This window comes from Venturia canescens, chromosome 6 (assembly GCF_019457755.1).
Source record: "Venturia canescens isolate UGA chromosome 6, ASM1945775v1, whole genome shotgun sequence".
In the NCBI taxonomy this organism is placed as follows: Eukaryota; Metazoa; Arthropoda; class Insecta; order Hymenoptera; family Ichneumonidae; genus Venturia; species Venturia canescens.
Genome location: NC_057426.1, coordinates 3,958,035 through 3,983,056, shown reverse-complemented (window position 1 = coordinate 3,983,056; position 25,022 = coordinate 3,958,035). Strand labels below are relative to the sequence as shown.

General features: G+C 41.9%; 1 protein-coding gene across 3 annotated transcripts; it reads left to right on the top strand.

Annotated features, from left to right (window-relative positions):
- Positions 1 to 18: 18 nt before the first annotated feature.
- Positions 19 to 24,968, top strand: form3 (formin 3). Of its 3 annotated transcripts, XM_043421975.1 has the most exons (24): positions 19 to 221; positions 325 to 581; positions 8,262 to 8,361; positions 10,178 to 10,293; positions 10,480 to 10,639; positions 10,751 to 10,784; positions 14,362 to 14,692; positions 15,314 to 15,673; positions 16,353 to 16,544; positions 16,962 to 17,023; positions 17,268 to 17,456; positions 17,529 to 17,700; positions 17,882 to 17,989; positions 18,082 to 18,152; positions 18,269 to 18,395; positions 18,471 to 18,723; positions 18,857 to 19,246; positions 19,358 to 19,508; positions 19,590 to 19,714; positions 19,814 to 19,948; positions 20,040 to 20,194; positions 20,315 to 20,678; positions 20,784 to 22,300; positions 22,573 to 24,968. In XM_043421975.1, the coding sequence occupies exons 3-24, from the start codon at positions 8,295 to 8,297 to the stop codon at positions 22,843 to 22,845; spliced, it is 5,352 nt and encodes a 1,783-aa protein (XP_043277910.1). In that variant the 5' UTR covers positions 19 to 221; positions 325 to 581; positions 8,262 to 8,294; the 3' UTR covers positions 22,846 to 24,968. The 3 variants fall into 3 exon arrangements, with proteins under 3 accessions (XP_043277910.1, XP_043277908.1, XP_043277907.1); XM_043421973.1 differs by lacking the exon at positions 325 to 581 and having other exon boundaries at positions 19 to 324; XM_043421972.1 differs by having other exon boundaries at positions 19 to 581.
- The last annotated feature ends 54 nt before the right edge of the window (positions 24,969 to 25,022 follow it).

The window sequence follows — 25,022 nt, the reverse complement described above, 5'->3', positions numbered from 1 at the left end:
AGTGGGGCAGAGCAAGATCGAACCTCTCGTCGTGTCTTGCGATGAAAAAGAGGAAGTGGGAGGATCGCGCTTGCGCATAATAAACCGAATAAATGTTCTCCGGTCTTCTCATCGGTTATCCAGCTTTTCGTGCCGTTGTTTGAGCTCCTGAAACGCAGTTTCCGCGAATCGGTGCTAGACGAAAAAACGTGCGCTTTTCTCTCGGGTGCGCGAATGTCGGGGTAACGGCTTGAACAAAAATCGAGTGTCGAGAATCGCGCTGCGAATGAAATAATTTGTTTTATTTTATTTTTCTTTTCTTTCTTTCTTTCATAACGAGACCAGGTGAGACAGGATTTGGCAGATTTTCAAAAACGGATCGCTATTTAACTCAATTTTCGTGCAACACACACACACACACACACGTTTAAAACCGAAATGCTTTTCACAATAACATTGTTGTTTTTGGACTTCAAACCGTAACCGATCCTTGCCCAGTGAATTGCTCGAAAATCGCCAAAATGCAATCTCATTTGAGCATTTTTTTTCTCAATCGATGAAGGATTATTAAAGCTGCGAATCAGGATTTTCTCCGACCCATTGTAAGATTGAACAATATCTGTTTTCATTTATTTGTTTATCACGTTTCACTTTACATTAAGTACTAATATTAACGGTTAGAAACACGATCTTTACTGCCGATATGAAAATTCCATTCATTCACGCGGGGTTCCCTTTCTCTTTAAATGTTAACCTCACAGTATACACATGTTAAACTTGTTATTATCATATTTATATAAACACGGAGATCATAGGAGACAGGGGGAAGGGCGAGTCTAAGTCAGTAAAAATCGGAAAAACCATGAGTTTTTTTAACAACGAAAACGAGACCCCGCGCGAACTCTCCGAACTATTAAATAAATATTTTTCGCATGCACCTATCGATTAAATAAATTTGATTTCTCAATAACTTCGAAAACTAAAAAAAACTATTATCCTTCTCATCGGAGAGGCGAATTGACAAATTTTGTTTACGCAATATACCACCGTAATCATCGAATGGTGGGCCCCTATACGATCCGTAAATCCGTCCCGCAATAGAAAGTCCAATGTTTTTTTCCCGGGCTCGTCACACGTGACCTTGGCAGGAGCGGCCACGATTTTCGTATCGGCACAAAACGCGGCGTTATATTTCGCCCGATGTTTGCTTATTTTTCCCGTTCTTTCTCTCGTCCCCGCCCATCAGTAGCCGAACCGCCTAATTCGGGGAAATCTAGCGCGGGGCGGGGAGGGGGGGGGGCTGGACTCACCACTGTTTTCAAAGTATTCAACGGCGTTTCGAAGAAGCGTACCTAACCATACGACTTCATTACGGAAAAAAAATAGTCCTCTCTCTTCCATTTTTCGGTTCGCGTTTCAAAGTCCCGCCGTAGTGGGGACTTGAAAAATCTGTTGCAGTCGTTCCCATCGTAATTGAGCGCGGGTGAGAAGTAAAAGTGAGATTAAGGGCGGGGGGAGGGCATTCGTATACGTTCGTGTGCGTATCCGTCGCTCCTGACCACCAGCGCTCTCCGACGGGGCCATGACCACGTTGCGACAAGGTAACGAGGCAATAAGGACCCGCGTACCGCAACTTCGTTACACCGCGAGTCGTTTTTAAGTCTCGCCGCAATTGAAAAATTATTAACCTCGTATATATACGTGGATACACAAATATATCGACATTTACGTGCGCGAATGCTTCTGCGTACGTTTATTTACATATATTTAATATATGTATTAGGGTTATAAGAACGTCCTTTTCATTCTCGCTTTCAACTTCGTGTTTTAATCGTTATTCAAAATTCACTCGTGTCGCATCTTCCATCGTTCGAGCGCAACGAATCTTCTGGTTTTTTTTTTTTCTTACGATTATGTGAAATATTGACGAAAAAATGCAATTTTGGAAATCATTAGCAATAAACGAATTCGTTAGTGTCCCAATTATGTGTGAACTTAGGAAATGTCACTTTTGATCCTCCTGCCTCGGAAAAAATTGCTGTTTGAATCTATTTTATAGATCGAAGCAAATATGTACAGTGCTTTAAGTTTCCCATAAAAAAAAGTGCTGTTCAATAATAGTGTGAAGTGATGGGAATCAAAGCCAATAGAATAAGAATTTTGTTTTCCCTATCGATGAATTCGGCAATCAAATAAATCGACCAACTTTATTAACGGAAACTAACGAGTCCGGATAGTCGGGGATAGTAAAATGTTTTTCGGAAATTGAGACGAGTAATTCTGTACTACGTTCAAAATCATAAACATGTTATTTTAATGGCAAGCTAAGCGTGCACTAAACTTTTTATTCATTGCCCGTAAACGTGTATTAAAGTCGCGATAAAATTCGCTTTCACCGTATACGCCAAACTCACAGCTGTTTACATTTATTCATTCCGCACGTAATACACGCAACAGAGCGAGAGCGTGATTATGACAGATTTTTTTGGTTATGAAGCAGCTGCTACTCTCGTGAGGATTCCGTGATTTGTTCGACCGGCAAAAAAACGCGTTATGTGGCGTATTCGTGTAATAAATAGTTGGAAAGTTAGTAAACCGCGGGGATTGCGGCATTGTCGTGGAGAGGAGCGAACACGTGGGACGAAAGAGCTGTATGACAAAACAGTTCACATGTGTGTATACCCACAAATGTATATATTTATAGAAAGAGAGAAAGAGAAGCGTCATCGCAGTGCTGCTGTGGTCAGCGACGACGAAGCACGCGTGTACTAAAGATTCTACTCTCGCAGCGCAAAAGAGGGAATTGAACAACTTATTGAAGCTCGTCTTTCTCTCTTCGCAGCATTTACACACGCTGCGTAACTGATCCACCTCAATTATTAGGCTCGCTCGATGCATCAGGATCACCCAATTGTTGGCTAATCATTTAATTCACGGATTTCCGACATTTACGTGGCTCGAATCAAACTTACTCGAATAAGATCGCGCTCAAACGCCGCGAGCGTCACTTCGTCTTCGCACATTCCAAAGAAAGGTCGAACGACGGAAAACACCGAAGAAATTGAGCTTTGATTATAGAAACTTCGAAATAATAAAGAAAATTATTTGTTTTAACGATTTTGTTGACCGCGTGCTCGGACTCGTCCTGTACACGCGTTGAAATCTCCGTAAGACTATTTCGTCCGAACGGAACAATGCAAAAATAGACGCGTACATAAAATTGAGATGCTCCAATGAAACACGACTCGATCACACCGATTGCGCATCAGAATTACTAACGAGCCGATGATTATTGAAATAAAAAATTAATCGTACCCACCTTAATGTTTGTGTATACGCGTCGTTTATTATTCTCCTGAGATAACCTATTTTTCCAATTGAAGTTTTTATCTCGGTGAGAAACGACCGAGATATTGCCGGACCACTTGCGGATGATTCAATTCGCGTTAGGCAAACTTGGCAAAGCTTCGGGCTAATCGTAATTAATTCTTGATGGTTAATATAAAAACACGAGGCACATTGAGGTGTAACAGGTATCTCGATTTTATATGTACACTCGTGGATACAAGGTGTCCTACTATTGTCATAACGTACGTTAGGCGCCCTTCGAGAAAGAGAGAGCTACGATTTATTTAAACTGACAAAAATTGAGGTTTTTTGTTGCACGCACTGTCAAAACGGTTGAAGATAAAGACGAAATGCGTAGAATCAATTTCGTAGGTTATGAAATCGTCTAAAAAAGTTCCCGAAAAACCCGTCTACAGCTGATATTTTAACCTCAAAATCGGACTACGAACTGTTCGATTTCGGCACAACCCCGACAAAGAAAAATCGTTTTCCGAGTGATTCTCAAAGCCAAAAATACTAAAATAATAGTCAGGAAGATTTTTCTAGAAACTTTTATATGCATCACAAACACGGTCTGCACCATTTTGTCCTAACTCCAGGCGTCTCCGCACAGCTCGCGTCAAAAAGAGCGCTGCCTGTCCGACTCGAGTACTTCAACTTCAGAATACGATTCTCATGAAAAATTATTCGATTCGAAGTTCCATTCGTGACTGAAGTGTACGGGGATGAAAATCTCCGTCAGGACACCCTGTATACATGTACATTTTATGTGCGATTAATTGTGTGGTAGATACGAGAGAAGATTGATGAAACCGGATGATGTGCAACATACGCACATCGCGTCACACTGAAACTCTCGATATTGCCTTGCGCCTTATAGTATAACGAGTTCTGAAATTGGTGATGCTGCGATGTAGAAAATCCCTTTATTGTCAAACGGGCCGGGAAAAGAGCGTGTGCTGCGGCAGAGGACAGGTAGTAATGAAAGATTGAGCGAGAGAGAGAGAGAAAGAGGGACGAATAGATCGAAGCTGGGCGTGCGTTCAAACAAGTGAGAATACAAGTGAGAGAGAGAGAGAGAGACAAGGCAAGCGAGGTCAACGAGGTGCCCGATATGGTATCCAACGTCCGCACCGCCATGAGCCCCCTTAATATATCTATATTATTACACGTATATGCCTTTTCATACATATACATATTTATTTACGCTTATGCCAACTTGTGCTGTGTTTAATCTACGTATATATATCGTAATTTCTATACGTGGTCCGAGCTCCTGCCTACGAGATTAGTAAAGCAGGGACAAACCGCGTGTTCGATCCTCCAAATGCAATTTTCATCGTAAAAGCTTGTTCGAGGTTCTTTCTCACGCTGATGGATAATTGTCGATTTTTGCGGTATTCACCATCAAGGATTTAGTGCAATCGTCTCCTCAAATTCAATCATCTTTTACCTTTGCTCGTTGCGTTCAAGTCAAGAAACGTCCGCGAATTGTAAATTCGTAAAAAAAAAAATTGACAGATTTTCGACTAAATTCTATCGATGTCGATAATTTCCGAATTACAAATATCGCATTGGGAACGATTGAAAAGCGATTTGTTTTTCTTGACGTTTCGAGAAAAATCTCGAGCAAAAATAACGAAAAGGTTATCTGATTTAATTGAAAGCAATAGCTCGTAAACGTTTGAGAATCACTGGTCAAAAAATCGTTGAGAAACGTTCGAAAATCGTTTGAGATTTGGGATTTTTTATCAACGTTGCAAATGAGATCGAGGCCTAAACTTATTTCCTGAGTGTTTTATCCTGTTTGCCAAGTATGTATATTTACATGGCAGAGGAGAGCAAACGTACGCGACACAGTAGAAATGGATGTCGGGGTCGGCCAGCATCCACACCTCGCATATTCGTGTACACGCATAAATACACACCGATATATATAAATAAACGTGTACACCCGCTTACGTTTCGAAGGAAACTTAATTTTCGCCTCTTTTGTGCGGCTAGTGAATCACTCGCTATGCGTTTGAACTCTCGGGCCACGCGGCTCACCAGCCTACACGTACAGTGTGTAACGTCATATATGTGTGTTCGTATCAAACGCTTTGTGTATTATTTACCGACTATAAAAATACATATTTTCTTATTATACGAATTCCCGCCCACACAAACGTGCCTCTACATTCAAATGTGCGTGTATTACTGCGCGCGTGTTTATGTAAAAAGTTTTGTGTGACGGGCTGCACGCATCGCGAAGGAGAAAAACGCGTCCCTGGCGGTTTCGGTCGAAAACTCGGTTCGGCGTGCGTGTAACAAAACAACGCTTCGGAAGCACGAGTTGACGGAATTCGTAAACAGGCGGAATCTCTATCGAACGGTATACGGTAGATACGACGCGTGTTTTTATTCTTTACTTTTCTGTCACGGTGTATTTATCGATTAAGGAACAAAACGGCTAAGAGACCCTTTAGCAAAATGGGCTTGGTTTTCATATCGCCGGTTTGCTGTTAGAGCGTCACGTCGTCATCAGTAAATCGAGGCTGTTGTACGACGTCGTAGAAAAAAGATGAGAAGCGTGTTCGAGCATAATTTACGAGATTTCAGTTAGATTATTAACTTTATTTCGGAAAATGTTGATCGAATTGAGGTTAGAACGGGCATTTTTCAGTGGTGTCTGGAATGTATGGAAAAAATGTAAAATTAATGTCGTTCCGGATCGAACAGTGATGAAAAAGTGTTATGTTGGTTGAAGCGCGAGAGCCAGAGCGTATGCTCGAAAGTGGCGCATAAAAAAAGGAAAAGAGAGCTCGGAGATGCAACTCTATCGCGGCGAAGCATAGCGCGTAAGCGCCAACGGATAAGTGACTCGGGTATCGGCGGTGCACACGCACATACGTGTGCATGGTGTCTTTAATATCTGAGAATCTATTTTTAAACGTGACTCGTTGGCATGTGCATGTGCGCACACAACTGTGACGCAATCCTATGGTCTTTCTCCTTAATTCCGGTCCTCCTCTAGCTCTGGCTCTCTCGTCTTGTCTCTTTCTTCTGTTTCGGGCTCTCTTTCACTCGGAGACGAAGTCATCCGTCCCCAGTTACAGCATCTTTCGTTTCGTTTTGTTCTCTCTGTTGCGCCGTGCATAATGCGATAAACGTAATCGTTGAAAAAGAGGTAGAAATCGTTCTTACCGACCTTCGCGGTCGTCAATGTGTTAGACTCGGCGACGCCATGTTGAATCTAGCGCCCTCGTCCATTTCGTTTCATCTCTATCTTTCACTCTCGACTGTCAAGTTTTCGTTTGAACTTTTCGATCGCACAGAGAATAATCGTGAGAAGGAGACTCTGCCGGAGTGAAATTAATCGATACGTGCGACGATGACGAAAAAAATATGATGAAAACGACGATTCGAGTCTTCTACGGACCCGTAAATGGAAATATCGACGAGTCTATTTCTCGGACGCCCAGCAGATGACACATCTACCTTTTTCCTGTCGCTCGAGTCCACTCGTTTCTTTATGCCTTTGACTCGAGGTTGCTCACTCCCTTTGTCTTTGCACTTTTTTTTTCTATTCGCTCACTCAATTTTGCGCAGATGCTCGAGATCTGCTTTGTTAGTCACGGTACGAAGTCTGGCTACTCGAGATGAGAATACCGCGAACTGCTTTTCCTCTCTCTCTCTCTCTCGCGTCTCCCAATCATCTCGATCTCACTCCAGATTTATACGCTTTGTTATTAATTAACCGATCGTAGATCGGAGAATATGAGAAAGAAAAAAAGAGAGTTTAATCGTTTCTTACACTAACAGGCTGTTCCCGTCGATTCATCTCTCTTCGTTGTGTAAATATAATCAAAGAATCTTCAATGCCATCGATTCACGAGTTCGTCAATTGAAGCATTGAATTCCAATATTTACAAAGTCATCGAATTATTCCGAGTTTATACAGCAAGGAATCCTCATTTCTATTTGTTTTTCTCATCTCGCACAGTCACGTCGATTGATTATTTATCGTTTTTAAAACAACTGTCAAGTTTTCGTATTTTTAGGTTAGCAATACGGCTTGCGGCGTTTCGCAAAGACTTTCCGCAACGTACGTCCTTGTTGCTGTTCCCTCAGCCCGAAAATATTGAGAAATAACACAATTAGTGTTATTTCACTGAATTAGAGTGAAAAATATTTTGATAATTATTCGACCCGAGTTTCTTCAGTGTAATCGTCACACGGAATAAATGCTCGATGAAAAATCTAACGCACGACGACTGAAAATGTCGAAAGCGACAAATTCGTCGTCTAGTTCTCGCCTCAAGGTCGAATAGCGGTGGGAACAAAACTCAGGCAGGGTCACAAACATCGATGCGAGAAAAAGGAAGAGAATAATAAGTAGTCGGAGGGTATATTTCCATCGTTACAAACGAGAATAATCGGGCTTCTTTTATCTCTCGGGGTTTCTCGTCTGGAGAAATATTATTTTGGAGTCTCGATCATGGCAAAATGGTCGTATAAGCTCGGGCCACCATGAGGGGATCTCTCGTTCACCTCGAACGCAAATCCTCGAGTCTTTACTTTTACGGTACAAGTAAAACGGTAAGAGAGGAGTAGTTACAAGCCGCTCTTGTCCTGAAGTGCGATATTACCGCGAGTCATCGCGGGCTTTGGGAGACGGTGACCGTGACTGAGTTTTATACGCGCGCGAGGCCCCTCGCGCGTCCGTTTATTTTTATTCTTATTTATCGTCTTTTTAGTCACGTTTCGCAAATTTGGATAATGAGGTGGTGTTTTGCTCTCGATTCGACGGAAGTACATATCGGAATCTTATTCGTTCGTTGTCTCGCGGGAAAAATTGCGCGAATCTGTTCTCCGTTAATGGCGAAACGTCAAATTTCTGTGGATGCGTCAATGCTGCGCCCGTTTTTTCCTAATTCCTTAATTCCTTGCAGATTATTGCGAGACTTTGCGCAAATGCTGTCAACATGGATTCCAACGTTGGTCTTGACTACATTGTGGATAACCCCGATTATTGCAACAAGCTCGCTTCAGGTATTTAATTATTAACACGCTATTCGAAGAGGCCTGCGAGCGATCGTCCCTCGAAATGATTCTCCGTTTTTTCTTACCTGTCAATTCCTTTCGCATTCAGTTTCAAATAAACGAAATGTCTTTTTAATCGTGCCGATGAAGAACAGAAGTGAATCGATTTTTTTAAACAAAAAAACGGATTCGAAGCCACACTCATTTCGAAAATAATCGCTCGCTTCCATCTTCCTGCGGAATCGCTAATCCTTCATCAATAACGAAAGAAAGCAGCACTAAAACAGCGCCGCACTCCTCGCTCCGGCGAGCCATCGAATTATGCAATCGAACGAAAGGTGGCGCTGAGTTCCCAAGCACGCGATGTCCAATATCGTTCGAACCGAGAATAAAAACTCTGTTCGATTAACTAAATTCCTGTCATTCAACGAAAACTTTGTGGAATTATTTTTTTTTTCAACGCTTCTAAATCCTGAGAATTTCTTACACCCGAAGTGAGCCAATCACCGGAATCAAATGATTTTGTTCGAGCTGGCACAGCGATATCGCTTACGAACACTTTAAGGTAGATCATGTCCGTAGCATCGTGTTTTACGGATGTCCAAATTCGGTTGTTTTTTACTTCCTAATCAGAGGTATTACCACTCTAAATTAATGTCAGGGTTATTAATTCAAAATCGTAAATACATTTTTTCAAATCATCTTTTCGCGAATGAAATTACAAGAGAGCGCAAAGGGAAAACACAAAGAAAAATGGATAAAAAAAAAAGTGTAAATAACAATACAGAAGACAATGGCAGGAGTGTCCCAAGCCAGGAAGAAACAAAATGCCGAAATGAGCAAATGTGAGGTTATGAGTGCTCATTACCAATTTCGTTGAATCTTTAATAAAATATTCCTTTCAAAAAATTGATTTTAATTTACAATAAAGTACAAGTGCATGCGAATAAATTGGCGAAATTTCAGGTTAGGTTATCGATTAAAATTTCAAAAATCATAAAATTCATACTCTGAATATCTCTAAATTCCTGATACAAACTGTCTCACGGATAGAAAAAAAATGTAAGGAATCTACAGCGAGGATAAAAATAAAGGGTTACCGAATGTTGAAAAGAGATATTAACGATAGAAGTTGGAAAAATGACAGAAGCTTTTCTCACATAACAGCGACGTCTCAGAGGTTAGGAATCATTCAAAAATTTCGAGTGCCCTAGTTTGCGACACCGAAAAAAACGGTTCTGCGAAAGGAGCACCTTAACGTAAAATATTTTGATCACTAGTAAGACAATCGTCTCGAATTTTTCCCCAGACCTTAATTTATACTTGTTCGTTATTATGCCCGTTTTTCATAAACTTCGTAAGAAGCGTTCGTTCGTAATATGGGAAGGTGAACGATCTTTTACGAATATCCCTAAAGCCCCTGTGTATTTTTCTTCATATTTAAAGGCGTTTATCTCAATAACCAATAAGAGGAATCCTTTAAAATTTGAAACGCGTGTCAGCCGTTTAAGCTCTGCCGAAATTTCAAGACTCTCGTAAACCGTTTCGTGTCTGAACTACCTTAAAGTGGCATCGAAAACGATTAGTTTGAAATTCCCCCGTCGAAATGTCCAAAGCTTTGTTGGTTCGAGGCCTCAAACGAGTTTTGAGGCCTCACAAAAATAATGGACTCTCGTGTCTAAAAAACATTTTGTTGCTCGTCTCGAACTATGGATGTTTTCGTCAACAGAAACGAGATTAGTTGCAACCAACATGTTTTTTTACCGTACTAAAATTAAAACAGCTTCAACTGATACTGAAAATAATAAAATTGAATAATAAACAGCTCTGGACACGGCTTGTACGTCCGTGAAGAAGCAAGTGGTCGATTTGCTGTCAGCTCTGTGCGTCTACAGTCAGGACGGTCGTCAGCGTGCCATCGACACTCTCCACATTTACCAGGTACGAAAGATCGAAAGGATTGAACGAAAGAAAGAGAGAAAGAGAGAGCAGGCCGGAGATTTCGTATCCGCGATCTCGTTCGATCGCGAACGTGGGCGTGAAAAACAGTTACGTTTCGTAGGAAACCGCGCCGCAGCGAAGTAGCGTGCTCGATATATATTCGCATTATACACACTTTTTTCGCAGGAACGAAAAGGTGAGCGTTATCGTTTGAGAGCGATCGTTGATGAGCTGCAGAAAGAAACTGCCGAGGATTATCAGACCGCGCTACTGGCGTTCATCAACTGTCTCGTTATCTCGACCCCCGTGCTCAAGGACCGAGTGAGACTTCGAAACGAGTTTATCGGTGAGTTCCGCCTTCGTTCGTGTCGACGAAATATTCGGGAATTTTGAATTGCCTAGTTTTTGAGAACTCAACTTTCCGTGGCGCTCACAATCCCCATTTTATTTTTTCCAGGCTTGAAGCTGCTTCCCATTCTGAACGAACTTCGGTAAGTACGATGAACCGTCGTTCATCGCATTATCAAATGGCATATGCGAGGATAACAGCGAGTGACCGAATGAGGGACGAATGAATGAGAAAATTAGGAAGATGCGCGCCCGCGTCAAAAACGAATAAGTCAGATCGAGCCGATGGCGCGGAAGGCTTATGCGACGGAGGAATTCTGGGCTGGATGACACCCTTGGGACGAGATGAAACTGTCGGGGCCGAGAGACTTGTTTTTTACTCAAGAGATAAACGCCAGTCTGCTGGTTTGCTGTGTTTCGCTGAGGTTTTGGAGACATTGGGAATCTTCGAGGAACGAAACCTTCCGAGCGCAACGGGCTTCTGCCGCTCCGTTGGGAAAATAGAGTAAAAATGTCTCGAGCGTTCAGAGCCGAAGTGTGCGGAGCAAAAGTTGCTCGCATAGCAGTCGCGGACGGTCGAGAAATAGACCGAAATACAGTGTCGCTGTCTCGGGCCAGCGGGAGGCTCGCTTCGCCCCTTCCCCCTTCTACTTTCTGCCTTAGAAAAGCTTCGCCGAGAAATTTGAAAGAGCGAGAGCAACGGAGGGATACACTCGAATGGATATTCAGGAAGGGATGACGAAGAGCAATGGGAAGGAAGCGAAAGTGAGACTGAGAGCGATGAACGAGAGCGTGCTTCACCACGCGAGAGAGAGAGAGGGAAAGAGGACGGTGGAAAAGACCGATTTAACTCGGGAGCCCCGAAGCTTTCTCTGGCAAGCTCGATGTGCACCTGCAACGATCCTCGCCGGTTGCTGGAACCGAGAAAATATGAGCCGTTATCTCCAAACTTTGTTCACGAACTCTCATCGACGCTATTTTCATTTACACGTTTCTTTGAATTCTTTGTTTGTTCTTATCAGTTGAAAGAACATTGGCGCGATCGAGGCTCTTCCGCGCGGGAACACAAACTTATTATTCAGCGTTGCTTTCGTTTTTATGGTAGAAACGTACACGCGCACTCGGAGCGCATTGTCCTCCCTTTGCCCTCTGTCTCTCCCTGTCTTTTCATCCTTCTCCACCTCGCAATCCTCCTCTTTCTTTCCGTTCGTCCTACCTTAAGAATCGGAAATTCAGCAATAAAGAAAAACGTGCTTAACCGCTTCGTGACGCGCCGCGGTCGCTGACTCGAGGAAATCGCAGTTTGGCTTTCCGTCCACGAGTCTTTTGAAATTCGTCTCGATTCGACCTTTTGGATTCTCGATGATTACGAAATTTATGACAAGTCTCTCGATCTGACGGCGCCGGCCTGATGTCGCGGACCGAACGATCAAAAATATTGCTCCGGCCCCGAAGTCTTGTTTTTAGGATTTTTTCGATCGGTTTTCACGACGAAGTAAAGCCGGAACCGATTTTTCACTTTCCATTTCTCACGGTGCATTCGAACTTCCGGAAGTCGCACGTTCCTTTCGCATCCGAGGATCGTGCGATAAATTCCCGTGTTACAAAAATACCGAGGAACCGAAATTTAGAGAACCGTAGGAAAGAAGCTCTCCCAAACAAACTGCAGCACTAAATTTATTACCCGGAATTGAAAGAGGTCGGAATTCCTCCGTTGAGACCGGGCACGTGTAAATTGTCGAATTATTCCTCGACTTGAAAAAAGCATGAATGATTCATGACGAAAATCGAACGGGATCGAGAAACTTGCCTAATTTTCGACTTTCTAATTAGCGCGTCGCACTAAGAGAAATGAAAATCCCTAAATAGTTTGAATTTAATAAAAAACGATAAACTTGGAGTTTACGGTTGGATAAAACGAGCCGAAATGACTGCTGACAAGAGTGACGTATTTTATATTTGGAATTGGAGGGAGAAAGACTCTTCGCATAGCCGAGATCTATGAAAACATGCGTATAAATATATAGCACATGAGCGTGACAGTAGAAGTGTAGTGAACTCTTAGTGCACACAGCCCCATCGTTTCTCGACTCTTCTTCCTTCCTCTTCTCCTTTTTTGATTTATCTCGCACGCATATACGAAGCTCCCCCCGACTGTAGAGGCCCTCCTCGCCTTCCCAAACTCTCCGACTCTCTTCAGTCAGCGAGTGTCTTTCTCGTCTCTGTTATAGGCGACTCCATAAGAAGTCCACGTGCCTCGAGGCCGGTTTATTTGTTCTTCCTTGACTTTCGGTCATAAATACAGCCAATTAAGATTTCGAAAACCGGCTCCTTTTTATTAACAGCGTTGATTTTCGCCAGTGAAACTGTGAATCAGTCGAGAGTGCCAGTTGGGATATCGAGGCAATTATTTTCGGGTGTTTCGTGCCTTTTGTGTGACGATTTGTGAGCTTTGGCAAAAGTCCTCGGACACTTGGTTGGTAAATTTCGTTCGTTAAGCATTTTTTAGCTCGAGAATTAAAGCGAAAGATTTCCTGCGTTCTCTCATTCAATTCAATGATCGTTCGCAATGGATTCCGAAGCTTTCGATCGAGAGTTCAAACGAATATGGAATTCGGTATGAGAAATGTGGTCAAAATAGAGGCACACTGAGCCTTGTTTCGTATTTGCTCTAGCCGAGCGTTCCCTCGATGGGAAGCCCGAGGAAGAGGCTGCTCCGAAATGATCGAATAGTTTCAACCCACGGAGAGGTCGCGTGTTATTTTTCCTCTCTTCTTATTGCCCGCGCAATAAAATTTGTGGCTCCGTACGAGCAGCGAAGAATGTGATCGAGTCGGAAATAAATGAAGATTCCATAGTCTCTGCTCGAAATGTAGAGTGTCTAAAAATCTGTTTTTCAAAGCCTCCGAAGCGATCCCCGAGTCGGGAGTAATTTCCTCGTCGCGACTGGATTTCAAAACCCGGGATAAACTTTTTCAGTAGAAAAATGCGACTCCGAGTTTTCGATCAACCGGTAAATCGATGGGATTCTAAATAATTTTCACGATCGTTCCCATGAAATTGTAACGAGAGCTTTGAGCGCGGTGGAAAATTCGTCAAAATTGAAAATGTCACGAGATTCGTGTGCTTTTTAATGCTCGTGAAAAATCAACGAAATAATAGCGAATGACGACGAACCAGGTCCGGGGCTCTCAACAATAATCGTTCGGAGTTTCAGCTCGGAAAAAAGTCGGGAAATAATGATGATAAAAACAGAGCCGCTCTCGGTCTGAGGAGACTGTACGAAGCATGTGCACGGCTCAATGTAGAAAAATAACGGGCCGAGTTGTTGGTGAAGCGTTGAGCGCGGGTGGGACATGTAACTGCGATACATTGCTCGATACCACCGGAAGTTCTCGCTTCATTTACAATGCGATATTGTACGGTGACAGTTGGCTCCTGTCGATCGAGCGTATCGAAGGGCTTGTGAAATAAAACAACTCGAGAAATTCGTCGATGGAGTGAGACTGTGAAGAGTCATTGAAAAAAAAAAAAAAAAAAAGTTGATGATAAATGGATAAATCGAAATCGATGGAAAGCGAACGTGAATGAGAGAGAAATCGGTTGTCGACGTCCCCGCGGATATATCGCGATGATAAATTCGTGCATGCGCCAATCGAAATTAGATTTAGAAAGGATTCTCCGAAGTTTGCAAGTAAATAAAAGCGAATTTTATTGCAGAAAGAAAAAATCCTCACAATCACCGGATTTGGGAGTCCAGCTCGACGTTTTCGACGACCAGCGTGAGACCGACGACGAATTAACGAACCACGGACCACCCGGTATCGATTTATCATCTCACGTCGATATTTTTTACGCGATACTCGGCCAAATCGCCGATACGCCACAGGAAATACCGTTCTTGAGTATCCTGCAGCATCTCTTGCGTCTCGATCCCAAAGAACCTGCCAGCGATCTCGCCTGGGACACCGCCGAAACTTTGGTTCATCGAGCCACCCTCCTCGAGAGCCGAGAGGATGCTACTAAACTTTTGAGGTCTCCTAGTCTTCAGGTATTTCATGCCCATCACTTACATTCCGATTCAAATTTCTTTGGACATCATATTTTTGAATATTTTGAAACCTTGCCCATCTACTACCAATGTCAGCTTATAAATTTTGCCAAATTTAAATACACGGAGAAAACGGATTCGTTTTGTATAGTGAGGAATACATTATTTTTCAAGAATTTTCAGAGTACTTAGACTCCGATTACAAAGAGTATAGTATTTTTTGTATTTTGCTATTTTTTGTTCCTTGAATTCTGAACAGCTTCATGTGGAAAGGAAAAAGTGATGCACGTGAGAACTATATTTCGTTTTGTTTTCGAGTGTTATTCATCATGTCAGAGTTGCATGTTTTTTTTTACAATTTTCTATATTTTCACTATTTTTTAATAAAATTCGAAAATTCGAATCAATATTTTTGGGCAAACTCTTCAACGCTCAATTGTCAACCAGAAAAATTTGAAATCTTGATTCAAAATTATAAACAAACATTGCCATAGACAAGAAACTGTGAAAAAATGCCTCGAATCCTGAAGAATAAATCAGGAAAAACAAGTTCGGAAATCGCTCAAAGTACGAATAAGAGTGCAACTGATGATTGAGCTTCGATTGCTTTTCTTCTTACAGACAAATTTGTGCTGCCACTGTCGAGGCGCCGATCAAACTTGTGGAACAACGAGGAAAGCATCCCTGCCAGCTAGCAATACAACTCCTCTACCACCTCCACTTCCGGCACCGTCACAGCCAAGTCCACCAATCGGCTTCGTGCTGCCTCCACCTCCGCCGCCCCCGTTTCTCGGGCATGTTTCAACCGCGGATGCAAGCGTTGAACCACCCCTGCCTCCACCTCTCAACGTCCCGACGATATTGCGCGCACCTACCCCTGAGCCACCAAGCAATCATGCGAAACTCCTCCCGCAGCAAGAGATTCCCACCCCCAAGACGAAAATGAAGACCATCAATTGGAACAAGATCCCAAATCACAAGGTAATCAACTCGATCACCAGTTTTTCAAAGAAACCTCGAAGCCAATTAGCCTCGCGACTCGGGCGAAAAAAAAATTGGCTCAAGTCTCCACGAACGTAGTCCAGTCGCTCAACTTCCAATAAAAGTTTACTCGGAAACTCTCGTCCCATTTTTCAATCTTCTCGTGCCTCGACAGTAAATTCATTTCCAGCCTCCAGCAAAAACCTGATTTTTCGGCACCCACTCGTAGCCTAAATCGAACTCGTCGATGACCTCTGGGAGCCAAATTTCAAATAATTCTATTTCCAACTATTTTTTATTTTTTCAATCAATTTTGTAATTTGATGCGAACGATCATGCGAAATGATAAGAAATTTTGTCGCGACGAACCATTTTCATTTTACTGCTGACAATTAAAACGAGTTAAACTGAAAAAAAAATTAATTAAAGATCGAAAAACTCATTTTGTCTTTCGAGTGAATGGGCAGATTTCTAATTAAATGAAAATGTTCTAACACGTGTAAGAGATTTCGTATCTAAACGGGAATCAAGGACGCGACAGGATATTTATACCGGTTATTTAGGTTCAAGGTGAGTGGGAATAGCTCTTTCGAGCTTGGGGCCTGACGCGATCGTCTTGTCTCTCCTTTTGTTCTTTCATGAGGTTGTTTCTCACTTTATTTTCTCTTCGCTTTCGTAGGTCATTGGCAAGCGAAACATTTGGTCACTGGTGGCGAACGAACACTCGAATTCACCGATGGCCGATTTGGACTGGGCCGAAATGGAAGGATTGTTTTGTCAGCAAGCACCGCCAATTGTACCACCGGCTGCTTGCTCCACGAATCACACTCATGGCACCGACGCCGATAGACGACGTCGGGAACCCACCGAGGTATTACGATGCTTCGAATTCTTTGCTCCATTCACTTTGTCATCGATTTTCAATCGTGTATCAAAAGAAACAATCTTCTATGGGCCCGTTGAGAAAAATTATCTAAAAGTGTAATTCCCGAGCGATCGGTGACGAAAAACCTTCCGAGAAGCAACGAATTTGACGTCTTTTTTCGTGAATAAAGCTCAAACGAAAATTATAAATGTACAAATGAATATAAAAACTGCACGATTTTGGCCACTCCCCAGAAATGACTGTGGCAGTTTTCGTTGTTGTTGGGTTAAAATTCTATGCCGGTCAACCATTCAATTTTCGAGCATTCATTTTTTTCACTTTTTTGAGTTAAGATTGTTCCGTTGATTTCCCAAAATGGATGATGCGTCAGAATGCTTTTATGAGCCCAAACGAATTTTACAGATCGCTTTACTCGATGGGAAACGAAGCTTGAACGTCAACATCTTCTTGAAACAGTTCAGAAGGTGAGTCACTCACTATTCATGGCAAACATGGAACAGTCCTGATCAGGAATCCGAATTGAAAATTCAGAGACAAGAAACATTGTGGTGAAGATAAAGTGCACACGGAGGATTTCTCTTGTGAGCGTAGAAAAAAAACCATGGCAAATTAAATAGCATGATTCGTAACATAAATATTTAGAGCTTAATGATTTTCAACAAGAATTTCGTTTCACGATTGTAATATCGGTTCGGTTTTCCCCATCAGTTCTAACGAGGACATAATTCAACTGATAAAGGACGGTGGTCACGACGACATCGGGGCTGAAAAGCTGCGGGGATTGTTGAAGATATTGCCAGAAGTGGATGAGCTAGAGATGCTTAAAAGCTTTGACGGCGACAAGTCGAAGCTCGGAAATGCGGAAAAATTTTTCCTCCAACTTATACAAGTGCCCAAGTAAGTTTTCGCAGTTCATCATTTCTGTATCTGTGAATTTTATTTGATTTTCACTGACTTTTGTTGATTCAGCTACAAATTGCGCATTGAGTGTATGCTACTGAAGGAAGAATTTGCAGCGAACATGAGTTACCTCGAACCGAGCATCAACTCCATGATTCTTGCTGGAGAAGATTTAATGACGAATAAGCCCCTCCAAGAAGTGCTTTACATGGTTCTAGTCGCTGGCAATTTCCTCAATTCGGTTAGTTGCTGTACAAATGTTTCATTTACTTGGAAAATATATTTAATAAAAACCGTATTTGAAGAAAAAAAATGAACTATTTTCGTGATGCCTAAAGTATATTTCGTTGACATGACGAAACCAGCCATTTTTTTGACGCAGTTTTTCTTAAACGTCTAATTTTGGTAATGGATTATTCCAGGGTGGTTACGCAGGAAATGCGGCTGGAGTGAAATTGTCTTCGCTGCAAAAGCTGACGGAGATTCGTGCGAACAAGCCAGGGATGAATTTGATCCATTACGTGGCTCTGGTGAGTGGTAGAAAAAGTGTGAATTGAGAAAATAAAAGTAACTTTTGTCGAAGCTGCAGGAGGCTTCTGATCTTTGGAATCATTTTTTCTAGCAAGCCGAAAGGAAGAGGAAGGACTTGTTGAATTTCACGAGAGGAATGGGCGCACTGGAGGCGGCAACGAAGTGAGTTAATTACATAATTTTCATAGTCGATGAAAATCTGTTTATTCCTTAGAAAAATTAGACTTTCCTGTCGACTGAATAATTTAATGAATTTATTAATATTTTATCTACGAAAGAACAACGATCGAACAACTCAACAACGAATTCAACACGTTGGATACGAAAATAAAAAAAATCAAAAATCAAATACAGCTCCCCTCGACCGAGATCGACATACAGGAGCAAATGGCCCAATTTTTGCAGGTCAGTAAAAAAATTCTTTTCCTCCTGCTTCGTGTCTTTACCGATGGGCTACGAATAAATGTTTCGTCAACACAGATGGCCGAACGAGAAATGTCCCAACTAAAACGTGACATGGAAGAACTCGAGGGCGTTAGACGAACCCTCGCCGAATTTTTTTGCGAAGATTCCAACACTTTCAAGCTCGAGGAATGCTACAGAGTGTTTCACCAATTCTGTCAAAAATTCAATCAAGCAGTTGCTGAAAACGAGAGGCGAAGAATACAAGAGGAACAGGTCATTGCTAGACGCAAACAACGAGAAGAACAATTGCTCGCGAGAAAACGAATGTGTAAGTCATGAATTTCGACTAAAAAAATAGCTTGAAAAGCACTGAAATCGACGAATCGTTAAAAAATTAATAAACTCATCGATCAATTTCTGCTCAGAATGAATAATAATTTTTTTCAATTTTCGGAATGAAGTGTGCAATCAAGCGGAGACTCCAGGCTCGGAATCGGAGTGCAATTTAATGGATTACGGTCTCCTGGACGTCCACAACAGTTTCGCCCACAAACCGTATAGTCGTAGCGACGCCAAAATCAAAAGATTACAAAACGGAGGTGTCACGTCGGACGAAGATATCTCGATCACCGGTTCCCCTAGCATAAGACGACGTTTGGGCTCGTGTTCCGGTGGTCCTGATCAACAATTTACCAAAGAAGAAACTTACTCGCCTGACGTAACGCCGAATGGGACTCTGAGACGCCGCCGAAGTCGAATCCCCTGCGAAGACGACGAGGGCAATCTCATGGATTTTTTGAGAACAACTGGCCAGGAAACTACCCGGGAACGGAAGTCTTGGGGAAGTTTGGGTAAACGTCACTTTTTGTGTTACTTTATCCTATTTAAATAAACGAGATTTTTACAAATTCATGCAATTTTGTTCAAATAATCATGGCTAAAAAAATGATTTTATTCCCAAGACCGTTCTTGGGCCCGGAGAGCTCGGGGACAACCGCGCCGAGGAGATCTTTTGAACGCCGATTTTTCGGGAGATCGTGAACGACCCAGTTCCCCATCACCGTTGGCTGAAAACAAGCCGTTTTTACAAGAGGAAGAAACCAAACCCACCGGGTAATTAAATTATTTATTTTTTCCCAGCAAAAATCCAATTTTTTCCGAACGGAGCAATAAGTTTATTGCATTATTGTCTAGTCGAGCCTGGAGACAAAAGATCGAGGCTTGGCTTTCGGAGAACGAGAAGGAAGAACGAGCCGGCGAAGAACTCCAAAGAAAAGCGAGGCAATTGCAAGCCAATCGCAAGTCCTTCGAAGATTCAGGTATTTCGATTCGATGCGATTTTTATTAATTTTCCAAATTCAATATCCACCCGAAGGGATGATACAATTTCATTCAATTTGTAATGTTCATTTTACCAGAGAGCGAAGGCAAAAGTTCGATAATGAACACTTTGGCGGAAGACAACTCGATGCACGGAGGATACTCGGACGTCTACGACTGGCGCCCATCGGTTGAGAAAACCGATGTCATGAGGACAATGGAAGCGATCGAAGGTAATCGAATAATATGCCGGGCACGGTTTTCAATTTCTCCATCATTTCAAATTCTTTATATTCAAACAATTTTGATCTAACGAACCCACAGAAGCGCAGCCTCATCAATCCCAGACTGACAAATCGCAATGGCGAAAATCGAGCCTCAATGTACCGAGTAGTCAGGAGGAAAGCGACCCTCGTTATTCTCGGCGAATAAGGTCCCGATTGGCAACGGACAATGTTCTCGGTCCGAGTACGTTGCAAGTGAGTAAAAAAAGCACTAAAAATGAAGAAAAAAATTCAGTATATTAAATTGCTTATCAAAAATGTATCGTGATCGATTGTTTCGAAGAGAAATTTTTTTTCAAACAACGTTGTTTGCAGGCCATTCGAGAAGAAGAGCGCAAAAAGAACAAAACGAGTGACCCATCGACGTCGGAAGGACAGGACGAACTAACAATTTACTTGCGACAACCAACGATTTCAACGCAAAATTCAGCAGTTCGAAGATTCTCCAAATTGGGGAAAAAGAACAGCGAGGAGGATCGAGTCAGCGACAAAATTGAGATTGACTCGGACAATATCGAGACTCCGCCGGCTACTCGAAGAGTTTTCAGCCCGCCCAGAGAAGTTAAACCGGTCGAGAAAGAGCCTTGCAAAAGAGAAAGATGCAGCAGTTCTATTCAAGGTCGCGAGGCTAAGGTCGGAGCCACGAAACCCAGCGGTTCTGTCGCCGATCTCGGCAGCGGTAAGAATTTTTTCGTTCTTATCTTTGTGAAGGTAATTTCAAATGTTTTTATGAGCGATCGAAAGTCTGTGACAAAATGTTTCATCGCTGACGTTTCGTGTGCAGGAAATTTCGATCGTTACGCAGCAGCGAGGAAAACTCGTCGTTACAAGAAGAACCAAGATCTCCCGTTGGATTGCAAGGAGATATCCAAGTCTGAGATCTCGAGCTGCTTGATCGGTGGCGGTGGCGAAAGCTACGCGGACGAAAAGCTGCAGAGGCCGAGTACATTGGCGTTGACCGACGAGAACGAGGAGGACGAGGATGCGATGCTGAGAATATGGCAGGACAAATTGAAACGGCGACACGCGACGACGGAGATCGACGCAACAATCTCGGAGATCAATAAAACGGGAGAAGAAATCCAGCAAATGACGCGTCCGATGAGGGAAAGAAGTTCGAGATTGCCGGTGACGCAACCGGCCCCGGTGATCGCAGTTACGAACACAGTTTTGAGTCCGGTGATGCAAGAATCGAGGCCTCGTGAGACGACGCCGATTTGGCCGGAACGAGCAGTCCCGTGCCGAGAAAGGCATCGAAGTATGATCGATCCGAGTCAAGTTCGCGAAGCGATGAGATTGGCGAACAATCCCCCGAACCAGGTTCACCAAAAAGACGACACTGACGATCTGCCCATTTTGCGAGTGACCTCGCCGGATCAAATGGAAACCCGCGTTATCGAAATGGAGAGAAGCGGTAACGAATTGGGAAAAAATTATCCTCGAAACAACACTTCGATTGTAGAAATAACCGAGAAGAAGGAACAGTCTCATCGAGCGATCGAGGAGCAAACTTCACCGTCGATTAACACTAGCAAACAATCTCTCTTGAAAAATCGATTCATAGCTGATCGCATGAGCATCAGTAGCTCACCGCCGCTCGGTGTTAAAGTCAAAGAGCAAGAGATGAACGACGAGGGCTTCGAAGAAACGCAGAGTCTCGTTTCGGAAACTCTGTCCCAAGAAACTTCATCAGGAAACTATGAAACCGATGCTCACGATTCCCCGCGTTGTTCCCCAGCCTCCGAGCTTACTTACGTTACGAAAAAAGTCGAGCCCAATGAACGACGCAGAACGATCGGTAAGGACGAGATCGCCAGACTTAAGGCTTTTGGACCCAGAGCAGGCTCCATGAAATTGATCGGTGAAAAATCGAGTTTTCTCCCCAAACGCACTGGAAGCTTGAAACGCGACGTCGCTCCGAGAAAAATAGAAACTAATAAAAGAATTCTCCAACCCCTCGCCGGAAATCCTGCCAGAAACGAAGTCGAACGATCCGGATCTCGCAGCAGCTTGCGAAGCTCCAGAAGCTCTCTCAATAGCTCCACCTCCGTTAATACCGTTCGTAAATTAGCACCTAGCCACGCTCAGCTCGGCAGTTACACGAATGCCATTTGCGCTATGACCACCGATCTCAGAAAAAATCCAACCAATACTTCCCTCGCTGGGTCTATCGCTGCCAAAGACTCCGAAAATAGAAGATCCACGCCGAGAATAAATTCCAGTCGGATTCCCGCCAGCCGAAGCAGCAGCAGTGGAAGCAGCGTTGGACCCGTTACAAGGAGCATGAAAAAAGTTGGGACTGTGAGTTCTTTACTTATTTTTTTCATCCTCCTTCATCGAATCGCCATTTTTCGAGTTTCCTTCCACGGTCATTAATTTCTTTGGAATTTGTTTAGCAGAAAAAAAAATCAACGTTCCCGTTTTTGTAATTCCCTTCTTTCAATAAACTAATAAAGCTTCCGTTTAATAGAACAAAAATTTCGTGACCATGTAAAAAAACATATTTTACCGAAATTTAAGGTAATCGTGAAAACAGAGTTTGTAAATAATAAATGTTCGTGTTCACAAAACAGGGAACGAGTGGGGAGCCGCCAAGGTTGATAAATGTTCGAGCACGCCCAGTGATAGCGTCACGCAGCAGCAGCAGCGGTAGCAGTATTGGTCCTCAACAAGCGTCATTGAACAATCGGCAAGCGATAGGGAAAACGATAACGGACTCGAAGAGCAGATTGGTGCAGCCGAGGGCGGCTCCAAGAAATCACAGTTTCATGAGACCAACCGCAGCGAGTGTTAACAAAGGTTCTATTCCAAATCTTCCCAAGAGCATCAAGAGCTTGGTGAAATAATAAAGCCATTACAACGAAGTTATTTTAAATGTACTATGACACGATTAAGGACGTATGTATTAGGTTGTTTGATATTTTTTCTCGTTTTTTAACTGGGAAAGTGTCGCAAAAAGGTCTTGAAAACTGCAATTCTGAAATATTCAGTGGGCTACACGAACGTAAAAAATATCAAGCAACCTTAAAAATATAGAGATAAATATAAATATAAGATTTAATTTCGTGGTTCGTTGACCTCGAATAAAAATATTAAAAAAAGGAGATGAAAGCTCTTTCCTTGCTCCGATCGTGCCCGAATTAAACGAATCTCCATCAACGACTGAATTATTCGTAGAGTACCTGTTTGGTCAATTGAGAAAAAGAAAAAAAGAAGAAAAAATAAGACGAAAAAGAACAGATTCCACTGATGTCTCCTTCAAATGATATTTAAAAAAAAAACCATCCACGTACCCTACACAATTAACCAAATGAAAATTTTATAATACTTCGAGCATATTACGCGTCCAATAATTTTCAAACGAATAAAAAATAATAATATAATAATTGAATAAACGATTTATGTTACGTAGCAGAAACTTTTAGAGTTGAGATTTTTGTCTCATTCGATCGATTCTTCGTAGCGTTTTAATAGAGTATCGCACGCTCTTTATAGGAACCAATAAATATTTAAATAACTCAACATTTTTAGGAGCGAATTTTAATAGCTGTGGGTTTTATTTTTCAATTGGTAGTAAATCTGCAAAATGATCGATTGTTCCGAAACTCTGAACGTTTCGTTAACTTTTTACATTTTTCATAAAACTTTGTGAATGTAATCGAAATCAAATTTTTTCACCAATATTTTATATTTTTCATATATTTTATTCTATTCGAGTTAGTTCTCCACAAGTCGAGCACACAAATAATCGACGAAAAGTGTGAGGGCACTTTTCACATGAAGGTTTCATCGAATCCAGTCGAGCATTCGATAATTTAATGTTTTAAACTGTAAGAGCATATTTTATTTAAAAAGAGCGTACAAACGCTATGATAGATTTGTTTTAAACATCCGTTTTTAAAGGAGAATCAAACGCTATCACAATGGACAACTGTATCAAGCTGCCCAAGCAGAAGAAAAATAAATAAGAATTTTTCATGAAAACATTCACAAAATTATATCTATAAATATACGTGTTGCTAACGGAGCAAAAAACTATTTTTGCTATACGAGACGATGATCGATCGAAATATCTATGTGACGAAATTTATTTTTATTTACCCCCCCCCCCCCCCCCCCCCCCCCCCACGCTAGACATAGTGCCGATTAGTTGGGTCCCTTCATTCTTTGAAAGTAAAAAAAAAAAACAAGATTAATCTCCGCACGGAGTGTAATGTTGCTTGCAATGATGCAAAGAAAGTCAAACGCTCCATTTCGAGTTTTGTGCCATGCGAATCCGCTAAAGTTTTTTTGCCATATCGCTGCTAGTGCACTTTATTGAACATTCTTATTTTTTATTTGTTTTCAACATCGCTCAATACCTCTTTTTTTGTTTTTTTTTTTTAAATACGAATCCAATTTTGCTCAGGAGTATTTTTTTATTTCGTCGCAAAGATTTTGAAAGTTTAAACCATTAAAGTTATTGTTGTAAGATTATTGATGATACATCGCTCGTATTTTTTTTTTTTTTACCGAGTGCTAAGCTTTCGGGGTGACAAACTTGGAAGGTTTGAAAAAAAATCCATTCAGGCATCCGTTCTTCTAGCTGAACGTTCCGAAATTAAGTTTCGGGCTGTGATTTTAAAAAAATATGAATGAATAATGTGAAAAATCAAGTTTAACGATTTTCTCGAGAAAGTTTCATCAATTTTCGCCAAGACTATTCAGAAATTTTCTGAACTTTCGAAACGTTTAAATTCAATAAAAATTTCCGAGTTCGTCGCTACGAGTGCTCGCTCCGACCAGATTTCTTGGGTGAATGTAAAAAAAAAAAACAACAACAACAACAACAACAATGATCAAGTGGAAGCGAATACACGGCCTGTATATGTATTTTATCGACTAATAAAAAAAAATAGAATTCCAATAGTGGCTGTCAAAAAGGACGATGCATAATATGAAATAAAAAATAAAATTTAATGAAAAATTACGTCTACCTTGTTGTTGATTCATCGGATGAAAAATTATTTCTAAAATCTTCGAA